Source organism: Arachis hypogaea, chromosome 4 (assembly GCF_003086295.3).
Source record: "Arachis hypogaea cultivar Tifrunner chromosome 4, arahy.Tifrunner.gnm2.J5K5, whole genome shotgun sequence".
NCBI lineage: Eukaryota > Viridiplantae > Streptophyta > Magnoliopsida > Fabales > Fabaceae > Arachis > Arachis hypogaea.
In genome coordinates, this window is record NC_092039.1 from 88,174,225 (window position 1) to 88,189,889 (window position 15,665).

At 30.9% G+C, this 15,665-nt stretch overlaps 1 protein-coding gene across 4 annotated transcripts; it reads left to right on the forward strand.

Moving 5' to 3' along the window:
- Positions 1–6,920: 6,920 nt before the first annotated feature.
- Positions 6,921–10,098, forward strand: LOC112796941 (protein FAR-RED ELONGATED HYPOCOTYL 1). Of its 4 annotated transcripts, none has more exons than XM_025839632.2 (4): positions 6,921–7,234; positions 8,766–9,091; positions 9,290–9,433; positions 9,853–10,098. In XM_025839632.2, the coding sequence occupies exons 1-4, from the start codon at positions 7,197–7,199 to the stop codon at positions 9,924–9,926; spliced, it is 582 nt and encodes a 193-aa protein (XP_025695417.1). In that variant the 5' UTR covers positions 6,921–7,196; the 3' UTR covers positions 9,927–10,098. The 4 variants fall into 4 exon arrangements, 2 of the variants coding, with proteins under 2 accessions (XP_025695417.1, XP_025695418.1); XR_011881208.1 differs by having other exon boundaries at positions 6,971–7,234; positions 8,766–9,177; positions 9,254–9,433; XR_011881207.1 differs by having other exon boundaries at positions 6,971–7,234; positions 8,766–9,177; positions 9,271–9,433.
- Positions 10,099–15,665: the final 5,567 nt, after the last annotated feature.

Genomic DNA, 15,665 nt, shown 5'->3' on the forward strand with positions numbered 1-15,665 from the left:
CAGGGAATAATAATTTTTTTTATTTCACTTCCGACAACCTTATATTTGACATCCGAAATATAATCTGTCACAAAATGTGAGATATTCAGCTATAACTCGAAATTCATAAGCCAGTAATAAAATATTCGTAAAATTAGAGAACAGATCAAGGATCCTAAAATTCAGAATCAAGAAGAGTATTGACCTTTGCAAAATAAGCCTTTTTCAATTTTTTTTGGATAATTTCTCCAAAGACATATAGAAAAGAAAACTGTTTCAGCTGTTAAATTGGACTGGATGCATAAATGACATATACTTATCAAGAAAATAAAAAAGTGACAGTCTATATATTTTTGCGTTTATACAGTTGGTGCACGAAATTGAAAATCACAATTCTTCTCAACCTCGCACAACTAACCAGCAAGTGCACTGGGTCGTCCAAGTAATACCTTACGTGAGTAAGGGTCGAATCCCACAGAGATTGTTGGTTTGAAGCAAGCTATGTTTATCTTATTATTCTTAGTCAGGATGCCAACAACAGTGTTTTTCAAGTTCAATGGAAAAAGGAAAAATGGCATAAAATAAATACTTATTGTGCAATAACGGAGAATATGTTAGAGTTTTGGAGATGCTTTGTCATCTGAATTTCAGCTTTTCTCTTGTCTTCCTCTTCCCACACGCAAGAATCCTTCCATGGCAAGCTATATATAGGGTGTCACCGTTGTCAATGGCTACTTCCCATCCTCTCAGTGAAAATGGTCCAAATGCTCTGTCACAGCATGGCTAATCATCTGTTGGTTCTCGATCATGTTGGAATAGGATCCATTGATCCTTTTGCATTTGTCGTCATGCCCAGCAATCGCGAGTTTGAAGCTCGTCACAGTCATTCAATCCTTGAATCCTACTCAGAATACCACAGACAAGGTTTAGACTTTCCGGATTCTCATAAATACCGCCATCAATTCTAGCTTATACCACGAAGATTCTGATTAAGAGATCTAAGAGATACTCATTCAATCTGATGTAGAACGGAGGTGGTTGTCAGGCACACGTTCATGGATTGAGGAAGGTGATGAGTGTCACGGATCATCACCTTCTTCATAGTGAAACGCGAATGAATATCTTAGATAGGAACAAGCATGTTTGAATGAAAAATAGAAATAATTGCATTAATTCATCGAGACGCTGCAGAGCTCCTCACCCCCAACAATGGGGTTTAGAGACTCATGCTACCAAAAGGTACAAATTTCAGATCTAAAAATGTCATCAGAGATCCAAAATAAGTCTCTAAAAGTTGTTTAAATACTAAAGTAGTAACCTAGGTTTACAGAAAATGAGTAAACTAAGATAATTGGTGCAGAAATCCACTTTTGGGGCCCACTTGGTGTGTGCTGGGACTGAGACTTAAGCTTCTCATGTGCCTGGGCTGTTTCTGGAGTTGAATGCCAGGTTGTAACGTGTTTTTGGCGTTGAACTCCAACTTGTAACCTGTTTCTGGCGCTGGACCCCAGACTGCAACATGGAACTGGCGTTGAACACCAGTTTACATCGTCTATCTTCGCGCAAAATATGGACTATTATATATTTTTGGAAAGCCCTGAATGTCTACTTTCCAATCCAATTGAGAACGCACCAATTGGACTTCTGTAGCTCCAAAAAATCCATTCCGAGTGCAGAGAGGTCAGAATCCAACAGCATCAGCAGTCCTTTTTCGGCCTAAATCAGATTTTTGCTCAACTCCCTCAATTTCAGGCAGAAAATACCTGAAATCACAGAAAAACACAAACTCATAGTAAAGTCCAGAAATATGATTTTTGCTTAAAAACTCATAAAATTCTATTAAAAACTAATTAAAACATGCTAAAATCTATATGAAATTACCCCTAAAAAGCGTATAAAATATCCGCTCATCAACAGTACACTACGAAAGGAGGGGCCTTGAATACTATAACAGAAATGAATCGTATAAGATTAAAAGGTAAGATTGTTTTTGTGGGAGAAGCAAAATACAGAAAAATATCAGATACGGAAGGACACGAAAAAGATACGGCCAGAAAGTGACAATTGATATGCAATGATTCGCCAACCGCAACGAGAACGAGAAGTGGCTCAGAAAATCTCAAATATTAACACAAAAAATTTGAGGAAGGAGAAAACGGACCAAGATCCACATATGAATGGGTGGAGAAAGAAGGTGAAAATATCTATGACGAAGGAAAACGTGGACTGGTTGTAAAAAAGTTCAGTAGGTGGAACGATGACGGCTATATTGACTTTAAGTTCTTGAATAAAATGGTTGCGAAGAACTTGCTCAAGTTATATACGAGAAGTGGGAGCGTATAAAGCTCTTTTGACTTTTGACAGTTTATTGAGTGCTGAAGAGACATAATCGTTCAAAATGAATAGCCTGCTAAAAACAGTTATTTCATAGTGTATGGAGGTAGGAAGAGTCGGAGCGAAGTAAAACTTGAAGAGCGTGGTTATAATGTTTTGGAGTTCTGTTACATACATGGTCAGTGGATACTTTCAGTGTGATAGGAAGTCAATGGGGTGAGGTGGTTGCGTGTGATAAAGTGACGGAATCGTACATGCATTTCCTTCAGTGTCGGCCGTATGCAAATTGGTACCTGTTATGGATGTGATCAATGAAGGGGTTCATATCACAATAGGTACTAGTGATTTTGATGTATTGATAAAAGAGGTGGGACATGAAACATATGGATTGCATTGTAACTTGAAAATGTGGGGGATGGTGTTGCAAGATGTGATTAACGTAAGAACGAAACAACAAGAGATTGCATAGATATAGCTATAAGGCTAACAACGCTAACGAAACTCGATAAATTATGGAAATCAGGTAGCGGAAGTGGTTATAGAGGTGCTATGGAAGGAGGTTAAAGATGAGGTTAGATTGGTAAATTCATATTTAATTTTGAATGAGTGGAGTTATGACCATTCAAGACTCTATCAAAGAAAATTAGTAACGTATCAATCATTTTATTGTGACATTGAAGGCGGTGCAAATTTTGTGGGATATCAAGTGAGCAATGAAGTGGATTATGAAATTACTGTTTTATAAAACTATAATTGTAAACATAAGTGGTTAGAAAAGGAGGTTATAGTGGATAAAAGGAATAAGATTAATATATGGACAACTAGTGAAAACATTTGCAATAAGAATGACCTAGGCCAAGTAAGCTCATTAGAAGGGTAACACTGCTGAAGAGTCTCTTGGGCCGGGTCCGTTGCAGTTGGATCGAGTTAGAAGGGAACTGGTGAGATGTAACGGATCTGTCAAAGTTACTTCGGCATCAGGGAGTTCACGCAGATTATGGGACACTGGTTTAACGCAGTGTGAAGGAGACACCCGTATTGGAGGAGCTAGAGTAGCGCATGGTGGCAGAGGAGTTTTCAAATAGTTCTCTATCCAGCGGTTATAGACAACGGACCGGACTGTTTTACTGTCGGTTCCCAATTGAACCGATTTGACTGGTCAGTCCGGTCTGATTTTCAAAACCATGGTATTTTGGACGGAATCATGTGAATTCTTTTATATTCGTCCAACCAACGCTAACACATTGTTTGGTATAGAAGAATTTGGAGGGAAAGAAAATAGAAGAGAAGAAAATGGATAGAAAAATGGATTTTCCATTGTTTGGATAAAAAAAGAAATTGAATAGAAAATACAAAAGTATATGTGAGACCCATATTAAAATGTTCTCTCCAAAGTTGCAAAAAAAACTTAGATTAAAGTGAAAAAATGGATAAAAATACATATTTGCCTTTTCACTTTTGTATTAGAAAAATAATTTAAATACATTAATATATTATAATTTATATATAATATATATAAGAATATTAATGTAATTTCACTTGAGTATGATTTTCTCTCTTTTTATTTTTGTTTTCATCCAACAAAAGAAAAACTCCATCCTACTCTCTTTTCTTTTATTTTCTCTTCATAAAAAAAAATAATTTTTCTTTTTTCTCATTTTCATTCCTCTATTTTTTTCTTCCATTTTCTTTTCTTCAGTGACGGATCCAAAAAATTTTAATAGTGGGGCAAAATATATATAATATAATAAAAATTTTTATAATAAAAATATTATGTGTACATAAAAATCAGTTATCAAATTATTCATTAATCGTTAGATATTTATATATAAATATATGTATTTTTAATTTGTATTTTTTATTTCAATATGTATACATGTGATTATTTTTTATGTACATATAATATGATTAGTCTTTAAAACATATAATTTACAAATTAAAACACTAAAATAGTAATTTAAATGATAACATATAATTTAAAATTGGGAAAAGTATACTTTTTATTCCTGAAATTTGGCAAAAATTTTAAAAATACCTCTAAATTTTATTTTGTTTCAGTTTTGTTCCAAAATTTTTTATTTGCATCAAATATACCATTGACAGCTAAATTTTCAAAAAATTTAAGACTAATCTAACAATAATGCATGAAAATTATGCTTGATTTGCTTGTATTGAGAGTTGCTCTTATGAAATTGTTATTGAATTAGTCTTAAATTTTTTGAAAAATTAGCCGTCAGGGGATATATATTTGATGCAAATCGAAAACTTTTGGAACAAAATTGAAACAAAATAAAACTTAAGGGTATTTTTGAAACTTTTGTCAAACTTCAGGGACAAAAAATATACTTTACCCTTTAAATTTTTATTATTTAGGTTTTATATTTTAAAAAAATTGAATAATATTTTTCTTAATAATACAATCAAAATATCTCTCTTTTTATGTAGAATAATACTACATATTCAAGTTTTTTGTTAACTAAGTCCAACCAAATTAGTCTAAGATAACAAAAATCAGTTATGACTAACATTATTCAAAGTTTTATTGTTTAACTTGATTAGACTTAGTTCATAAAAAAACTTGAATGTATAGTATTACTCTTACGCACGCACGCACGTACGCACGTACACACATATATATTTAAAAATTTATTTCTCATACAATTAGAAGCAGATTTTTATTAAAATTCATAGTTAAAAAATTCTTTTAATTAATGCAGTTGTTACAGAAAAAAATAATTAAAACTAATATAAAAAATAAATAATACTCTTTCGAATCAATTTTTTAAAAAAATAACAAATTTTATTTAAATTGAAAATTAATCATTCTAATAATATCTAATATAAAATTCTTAAATTGACTATAAAATATCAAAAATTAAATAAAAAATTATTGTGAGATTAAATTTAATAATTTAATAAGAACAAATAAATTTTATTATTATATACTACTAACAAATTTTTAAATTGTAACAGGAACGCCTGCTTAAAGTGTAAAAGAGGCAGTAACTAGCCTCGAAGTATGTCAACTTACCCTAGTCTTTATATCTCTTGGACTAACTCTTTTAAGTGTTGAAATTTTTTATAATACTCCTACCAATCAGTACAAAGGCCAAGATTCAATGGAAGTTTCTGTTTCTCCTTCATGAAGGATTCAAAGCGTGGCCACAAGCCCTTTTTTTTTTAGTGCACACATGTGCGTGTACGCCTACACAGGCATTATATATATATATATATATATATATATATATATATATATATATATATATATATATAATTAACTTGCATATCAATTAGATAAATTATAAATTTGCAGGTTTCATTCCCAAAAAGAATATGAACTAATTTTTTAAAATTGTTAGCAAAAAAAATAAAAGATTTGTTGTATTTTAGAAAAATGTTATCATCATTTCAATAGTAACATAGTGTAAGAAACCAATATCTCTCTAAAAATAATAATTCAGACATGTCTTAAAATCTCACTAAATTAAAGTTTTTGTTATTTTTTTATTCATAATTTTTTTCACACCACGATGTATAAACGCCAATCGTCAAATATATCATACATATAAACGCCATGAGCCCATTACGCCAACATTCAATGTATTATAAAAACGTTATATACATATCAAAAATAATAATTAAATCAGTTATTATATATATTTATAAATAATATATTGACAAGAATAATGTTAGGGAATCAAAAGGATATTAGTCAAAAACCAGTTAAAAAAGTTTAGGTAAATTCAAAATTTTTATGAGTTAATATATATAGATGTTTCTTCGGCTAAGTATCAGAATGTTTCTTTTTCATATTAAATGGATGTTCTTTTATATATTTTTTGAATTTTTTTATATTACAAATGTGAATGTCTCTATTTCTTTAAAATTTCATAATTTTTTTAAATTATAACTGGATATGTGTTTTGTTAAGTATTAAGATGTTTTTTTTATATTTATGTAATTGTTTAAAAATTCCTTTTGACTAAGATTAAGTGTATAATTTGCAGTCAACACCTTTCTCTTCAATTACCCATTCATCCTTTTAAAACCACATCCGAAACTAAATCCCCACCCCAACCGAAAGCCCCCCTCTTCTGTCCGTCCACCTCCCTTCATCTCTTATACTTTTTCTTTTGTTTAGTCCAGCAAAAAAAAAAAAAACAGAAACGAAAAAGAAAAATTTAGCATTATTTTTTATTTTCTTTTATTTAAATTTTTGCATTTTTTTTGTTACTGGCGGTGTCCGAGAGCACACTGGTGCAGTGCTGGCAGCAAATTTTATAGACTCTACAGTAAAAATTTAGACGAAATAATAACTGACACTTTATAGCACATACTCTATTACAAAAAAGTAGATTCCAATGAGATGATGAGGAGGCAAAAAGAACCTGAAAAAGAGAAAGAAATTTATATATAATTATTAAAAATGAATAAATTAATATAAAATTTTTTTATAATTTTAATTAAATTTTAATTAAATTTTAAATTTAAAAATTTAAAATTAATTAATTAATAATATAAATTAATATAATTTTATTTAATTTTTGGCTTATAACTTTTTGGTTCATACTTAGTATACTTTTCTTTGAAAAGTGATTTTGGGGACTAATGAATAATGATGCATTACAAGTTAGATAGGAGAGTTAATTTCTTCCGTGCAATGCATGTGCCCATGACTCATGAATCATCACATAATGCAAAAATAAATAAAATAAATAAATAAAGTTGTGGAGACTGTATTCTTGGACGATATCCATATCCTCATCTCAGCGTGAAACATCCTTAATAAAGATCTCTCTCTCTCTCTCTCTCTCTCTCTTCATAAACTTCTCTACAGTAGTATCTGTGCTTTGATCAGCGTCTTTGATTCTTAGTAGATCTAGATGGAGGAAACTGAGGAGAGCCCATCTCAAATGAACAGGTTTATATATGGATCTTCTAGATCTTCGTCCCTTCTTGCTTTTGGTTTTCGTCTCTGTTTTTATTTTTATTTTTCGTTTCTTCTCTTTATTTTTCTGCATTATTATGCTAAGAGATTTGATGCTAATGTTGTTTTGAATCAATTATGGTATATCAGAAGCTAGATAAATGATTTTGTTTTTGCTTAATTGAACTTAGTAAGTAAGTAAATAGATATTTGTAGCTATCATCTGTTTGAGCAGAATTTTATTTAATACCAAAGGTTAAATGGTAAAGTAATTGTAGATGCAAGTGTTTTAGATTGCATATTGGTGCACAATATATGAGTTTTACTGTTCTGTTCAGTGAAAATTCAGCTTCAAACTCCAGAATTGTTCTATATTTTGGGGGAAATATCTCCTTAAAAATTCAATCTATGAATTACCCTTGTTTTCCTTATAAGACCTTTTCAGAGAAATAATTGCGAATTTACAATGCTTTGTTATTGAGTTCAAGAATCCTTCACTGTGTAGAACTGGAACTAGTAGATAAAAAACCATTAGTGTGCACTCAGCATAATTTAGAGTGCGTTTTGCATTTTCATTTTTAGTACTTTTTGTTTTCAGAATTTGGTAAAGGAAAAAGAAAAAATAGTAAAAACAATAAAATCATATTATTTGTTTTTACCTCTTTATTTTTCATAAAATGTTTCAAACAAAAACACTGAAATTGAAATCGCAAACCAAACACACCCTTAAGCTTTTGGAAAAGATGGTTTATAATTATGACATAGAACAAAAGCTTATATGGCCAAGATGTTTTATGCACTATCCACACTTCAACCCCAAACGAGGCTCGTATGTGGGGAAGTATATTAGATATATAATTATTGTGTCTCTAACCAATTGTTTAAGCATTTTTGATAGATGGTTCGTGTCAAGAATCAATAACCGATTTTGAATTCCAAGTATATAATTCAAGAAGCCTGGTTTCTTGAAAAATAAATGGCAGCTATAACAATAGCCTCTTTTTACTGTGTAGGGATCAGCTCATGAATCAAACCACTAAATTGGGTTCTATAAAAAAAGGATTTTCAGAAAGTCTATTAAAGATTTTGAAACAGCATTTAGATTGTTCAGATTATAACTGATTATTTCTTGCGACAATTCTAACATTTTCGGTGCTGTATGGTGTCAGTTGTGGCTAGTGTTCTCAGTGCTTAGTGATTAAGCTTTTCTCTTAACACAAACTATTTAGTGACTAGGGTATGTTTGGCTACGGTAAAAACTGTTACAGAAGCTTTCATTGATGAGAACAATTAGGAATTTTACACATCAAATTTATCAATGAAATTTTTTACCCTCTTTCACATAGGTAAGCAAATTTGACCAATGTTGCATTGACAAAATTTGAAAGATCGATAACAATATATAACTCAGCTGAAAAATGAAATTGTGTAATTTCTAGTACCATTGTTTATTTCATTCTTTTTTTTTATCATATTATTGTTTCATTGTCCTTTGATTCTCATTGGCATTTGTCTATTCTTTTAGACTCCAGGTGGACGGAATGTATGGTATCAGTTTTGCTGAGTTTAACAAGAAAAGAAAACTTCAGAGTGATCAATTGGATCTAGTTAGACCAAAACATAAATGCTGGGTTGGGAGCTTCTGTTCCAAACATGCTTCAATGTCTGATGAAAATCAAGTTTTAGAGAGTGTGCACAACCAGATGGTCAAGATTCAAACAGATGCAGCATTCCTTGATGAAAGGTCTGAACCTGAATCCGCAAAAGACAGCAATAGTTTTATGGAGGATTCTGATACTGCCATATCTGTGAATAAAGAAGCCAAACTCGATGCGGACACTTACCTATATGGTAGGCCTTCCACTTGTTTTGTTAATTGGAATCACCATAATATTTAGGATAATCACTCTCTTTGCATGTATCAACAGAAAAAGAAGGTAAGCTCTAATGAATAAGGATACATATGTTGACAGTTAATTTTCACTTCATCTTATCGTGGATCTTATTTTCAAGTTTTCAATGATAATAAGGAGCACCTTCTGGAATTAGAAAACTATGCAGGCCATGCGTACTCGGAAGATGGTAAAGGTGCAGAGCTCGCCATAGAAGAAGAATTCGAAGATTTTCTTTTGTCTAATGGAGTGGATCCCAACATGTATGTCCTTTCATCTGGAAGGCGGAATGTCAACCGAGGTATATTCAGCATGCTCAAGATAGTTCTTGCCACAATTTTCAAGATAAATTTCTCCTCTAGATATATTTGGTTAATATTGTTAGGTTATGTTTGGTTGAGGGTAAGAAGCTGGTGAAAACTTTCATGATATTTCTAAATTTACACATTAAACTCATACGTGAAAATTCAAAAATGCCATGTGCACACCAAAAATCAACTACCATGTATGTGTATAAATACATGTGTTGTGTAACTCATTTTTCATGTGTATTTTGTATTTTAACATGTATTTTATACGAGTGGCTATTTTGGTGGTTGGTTTTAGGTTTACATCTAATATGGTTGGTGAAAATTTCCACCACATTATTACTCCTCAACCAAACATAACCTTAGACTAATTGCGAGGTTGAGACATAATAGTACTCTGGTTTGAATGCAGAAGCTCAATCAAGCACAAGGCCACCAACAATTGATCAAGAATTTGAGGAGTACTTTTCCATGCTTATGCTTTAGCATAGCACTTAGCAGAGGTTAACGATAATAAATAAAGGGTATAGTCATTTGATGTATATATAATGGTGAAAATGGCTATTGTATGTATTTCTTATATGAAGATTTACAAGACTAATTAACATTAGGCAGCTTTGAAGTCTTCATAAGATAATGTGAGCGTTCTTTTTTAAAACTTTCCCTTCTCTGTTTATTTCCCTCTTGATTTCCTTGCTGCTTCACTCTCTTGGCATCCTTTTTCAATATATTATATGATCCCATTTTTTATTTATTCGTTTCTTTGGTATATTTAGCTTTGTCTCTTGGTTTCCTTAGCTTCATTATATATACCGTGGACCACGATTTGTAGAAAAGCGTGGCCTCTGTTATGTTATGTTAGAATAATTACAAATGCAGCAGAATTGAAAAACAGGGAAAAGTGAAGACCTGAATTATCAATTGTATTTTCAGAATGCTCATTAGTTCAACCTTAGCTATAGCAGACCTTTTAATATATACAGCAGATGAGAGTCATAGGGAAAAATAAAAAGGAAAGCTCAGTCTCGTGGCAGAGAAGTAACTGAGCTTAAAAACAGAACTAACAGTAAAGTAGTTATAAGTTTGTTAATATTAGTTTATTTCCTATCATTGTCATTAATACCCCGCCAAACTTAGAGTCCTAGGTGCAAATACTGAGTTTGGCTCTGAATTTAACAAAAAGAGATAGAGAGAGAGAGAGAGAGGGGCTTGGTTAGAAGCTTTGCAATTTGTGAGTAGGAGGGGGTATGAACTACAAACAATTGTTTCTTGTTAACTCGTTCTCTCACAAAGTGTAAGTTCACTTCAAAATGCTTGGAGCGACTATGAAGAACTGAATTTGCTGCAAGGAGGACAGTACTGAGGTTGTCACAATGGTCGGAGCCTTGGAGGAACTCTCAATTCAAGGAGTAAATTGTGCATCCAAACTGTATCTGCAGTGGCTTCGGCTAAGCATCTGAATTCGGCCTCTGTGGATGAGCGACTTAAGTGCTTTGTTTCTTTCTGGACCATAGAATTGGATTGCAACCAAAATAAAGGCAATATACACTTGTGGATCGATGATCCTTCAGTTCAGTTGCCCAATCTGAATCTGAAAAAAAACTAGAATTCTACAATAAGTGTTCTTGGAAAAATGTATATGTTGATCAAGGCATCTAGATAGATATCTCAGAATTCTTTTAAGAGCAATCCAATGAGATTGAAGAGGATTTTCAAGAAATTGACTCATTCGGTTTACAGAATATGTAATTTCGGGTTGAGAAAGTACAACATATTGTGATCCTCCAACTAAGGATCTGTAAAAGGTAGGATTTTCAAACACATTTGTCTCTTGAGAGGTGAGTTTAATATTGCTTACCATAGGAGTAGGGGTTGGTTTGCAGTGTTGCATTCCAACTTTAGCTTAAAGGTCTCAATTGTATTTAGTTTGAGTAATATAGAGACAATGAGGTGACGTTTTATTAAATTCTAATCCAAGAAAATAAATAACACTGCCAAGATCTTTTAACAGAAAAAGAGAATTAAACTAATGAAGTATCCTCTAAAGAGAAACCAGGAGGCTGTTGCATGTACACAATTTCATCCAAGTCTACGTTCAAGAAAGCATTATTGAAATTAAACTGTTTTATTGGCTAGGCCTTGGACAACGCTATAGATAGAACAGTTCTAATAGTTGCAGGCTTTATCACAGGGCTAAAAATTTGGGCATAATCAACACCCTGTTGTTGATGACAACCTTTGGCTACTAGATCCAAAACTGGTCACTTAAAGCCACGAGTATCAAATACAATTGATAATTCAGTTCTTCACTTTTCCCTGTTTTTCAGTTCGGTTTCATTTGCAATTATTTTAACATGATATCAAGAGCTTGAATATTGATTACTTGATCCTTCCTTCATTCATCATGGCCATCATACCTTCAAATCTTATTGCCTCTACACAAAAATCTCTTCTGTATTCCATCCCTGATAAACTTCATGAAAACAATTTTTCTACTTGGAAGTAACTTGCTTTTTTTACAATTCAAAGTCAGAATCTGCAAGATCATCTTGTAATCAACAAACAAGCTCCTGAATTTGAGTCTGATGCAGATAAGATTGCTGGAAAAACATCCATCAAACATCAAGAATGGCTACTTCAAGACTATAATCTCTGCTCCTGGCTTTTATCATCAATGGATGATGAATTCAAGAATCAAATGGTAAAATGTGCTTCTGCTTATCAGATTTGGGATCAAATACAGCAATATTTCATCTCTTCGAACAAAACAAAATTGAGGCAATTCAAGAATCAACTCAAGAATGTGAAGAAGCTTAATCTTTCTGCTAAAGATTACTTAATCAAAGTCAAGAAACTTGTAGATTCACTCTCAGCCATAGGCCACACTTTGAGTTCAGAAGATCACATTGAAGCAATTTGTGAAGGTCTGCTTGAAGAGTATTCTTCAGTCATCACTACTGTACACAGCAGGGGAAGTTGAAGCTTTGCTAATGTCTCATGAGGATCTTCTTGAGAAATTCAAACAAACAACTCTTGGTCTTGCACAATCAAACTATGCTCAATCAGCATCTTTCAATTCTTTTTCTTCCACTTGAGGCTTTGATACCATGTTAGAATAATTGCAAATGCAGCAGAATTGAAAAATAGGGAAAAGTGAAGAACTGATTATCAATTGTATTTTCAGAATGCTCATTAGTTCAACCTAACTATAACATACCCTTTTATATATATAGCAGATAAGAGTCATAGGAAAAAATAGAAAAGAGAGCTCAGTCACGTGGCAAAGAAGAAACTGAGCTTAAAAATAAAAATAATAGTAAAGTAGTTATAAGTTTGTTAGGTTAGTTTCTTTCCTATCATTATCATTAATATATGTCAATTCTAGTCAAGATTCTAAAAATTGGACTCGTCATTGAACCAGTAAAATAGATATTTAAAGATTAAATTAAAGTTCAACTTGAGATGAACATGATATAATTAAATGATATGCTTATATATATATATTCCAAAAAATGATTTTCTTTCTTTGAAAAGATTAAAATTTTAATTTGTTTTTTAATAAAGAATCAGATCAATTCAAGTGGTGCTAATTGCAGCTGCCTAAAAATATTTAAGAATACTAGTCTTATTAAGTATATTTCTTGTAATTTTCTCAAGAAGATGTTCTACAAGATGAGAAATTACAAACATTATCATTCTTTTCACATAACTTTCAAAAGCAAAATTTTGAATTTGCCCCATGTTCACTTCTAGTGAATATAATGTTTAAGTTCTGTTCATTTTGAATAATTTCTGCAAGCTTTTTAAATCAACAGAATGTCTCATTCTTGTTTGCAAGAAATAATGTCCATGTATAAAACAGAAAGTTAGAGATCCCTCCTTCACACAACGTTTAGCTATGCATCTTTCTGGTGGAGCCTTGTCACGAAAAATCTAGAAATCATTAAGGCTGCGCTTGTTTACAAGAGCAGGACTCTGAAACATGGACACAGAGACACAAAATCATGTTTGACAGATAATACATAGACAGAGACATGAAATTAGTGTATTTTGTATCCATCTTAATAGGAAGGACAATGAAACACTAACGAATAACACAATTTATTTTTTATTTTTTCTTTCATTATTCTTATTAATTTTTCATAATTATACTTTTTATTATAATATTTTTCATCCTAAACTTTTTGAATGAAAAAAAATGAGAATAAATTGGATTTTCATAATTTGTACTCGTTTATCACTAAACAAAATACAAGAATACTAATTTTGAAATTTCTGTCCTTTGTGTCTTGTTCTCAGTGTCTTGTCTTATCCTGTTCTTAGAACCAAACGCAGCCTAAGGCTTTTACAAAACATGAGTCATCTAAATAAGAGTAACAACTTACCTTTTAACAGGATATATCCATCAATATTGAATTGTACTAGTAATCGTTGTTTCCTTCTCAAGATGAATGACCAGCTAAACCATAACAGTGAAAAAGAATAGAGGAAATATCTCTTTCACATGACAAAATACCAAAGTAATTCGTTGTTGGAGCTTATATATATTATTAAGCTCCAGAGATTTTCTTGAGACTTTTTTAAATAGTTATACAACTCATTTAGCACATATGTAACCACTTTAGGAAAGCATTTTCTATGAAAAATTGGCAAAAAGTGTTCCATGAGAATATAAGAATTATGGCTCTTTAGGCCAAATATCTTTCTCCTCTTGAGATTGATAAATTTAGAAATGTTTGTTGGGTAACCATATGAAAAGGCACACTTTTGAGAACATAAAAGAATATGTCTTAGGAGTAGGAATTACTATGTACATTTAAGAGATATTTTCTTCACACACAGAATAATTGTAAACATATAGCCGAATGTAAACTGACGTATATTCAGCATGCTCAACATAGTTCTTGCTACGACTTTTAAGATAAATTTCTCGTCTTGATACATTTGGTTAAAAATATTCTTTTAGGTTATGTTTGATAGAGGGTAAAAAACGCGTGAAAATTTTTATCTCATTATTACTGCTCAACCAAACATACCCTTGGTAATTGCAAGGTTGAGACATAATAGGTTTGAATGCAGAAGCTCAATCAAGCACAAGTTCGCAAACAATTTAGGATCCAGAATTTGAAAATGGCTATTGTATGTACTTCTTGTATGAAGATTTACAAGATTAATGGTGAGCGTTCTTTTTAATACTTTTCTTCCTGTGTTTATTTCCCTCTTGATTTCCCCTTCACTTTCTTGGCCTCTTTTTTCAATATATTCTATATGATTCTATTTATTCGTTTCCTTGGTATATGTAGCTTTATTCTCTTGTTTTCCTTAGCTCCATTTATTCTCAAGTTAATTATTTTTCTTTCTTGGCAGTTGATTGAACTCCCTTTATTACGAAGACAAAGATTGAAAGGCTAACAATGGAGTTAAGAAAGATAGCAGTAAGGTAAAAATAAAATATCTATCTGATGTATTTTTTCTTGTTTGGATGCATAGATATGATTTTGAATGTATTAAGAATTTTTTCTCCTTAATTCCAAGAAATAATTGATTGTAAGAATATATTCAAAACAGAATTTTCTGGTGTTGTGTATTTGATGTTCTAAGAGCAACTCCAATGAAGAGTTCTTCTCTCACTTTTTTCTGACACAAAGGGACTCCAACCATTGAAAAAAAGGATAAGAAAGTCCTCCCATAAATTTCAAGAAAGAGTCAGAGGGACTCTATCCTACCAATGATAACTTGTCATGTGTGGCAAATTATCTTTAAAATAATAATTAATTAATTAATATAATATATTTAATTCATTAATTATAATTTAATTAATTAATATAATTATTTAATTAATTATTAATTTAATAATTATATTAAATTATAGTTAATATTATTAAAATAATTAAATTATAATTAATCATAATAAATAATTATATTATTATTTAATTAATAATTTATATTAATGATTTAAATCATAATTAAAATAATTATACTCAATTATAATTAATTAAATTTATTTACATAAAAAATTAAATTTAATTTTTATATATTATAAAATAATTTTTAGTGGGTTATTTATTTTTATTTATAAAATTTAAATGTTAACCACACCACAAAATAATAGAGTTTAACTATATTTTATATTAATTAATTTTGCAAATTAATATAATTTTAAATTATATATTGTGTATTATTTTTATATATGAATTTATTTAATATTAATATTTTTTAATAGTG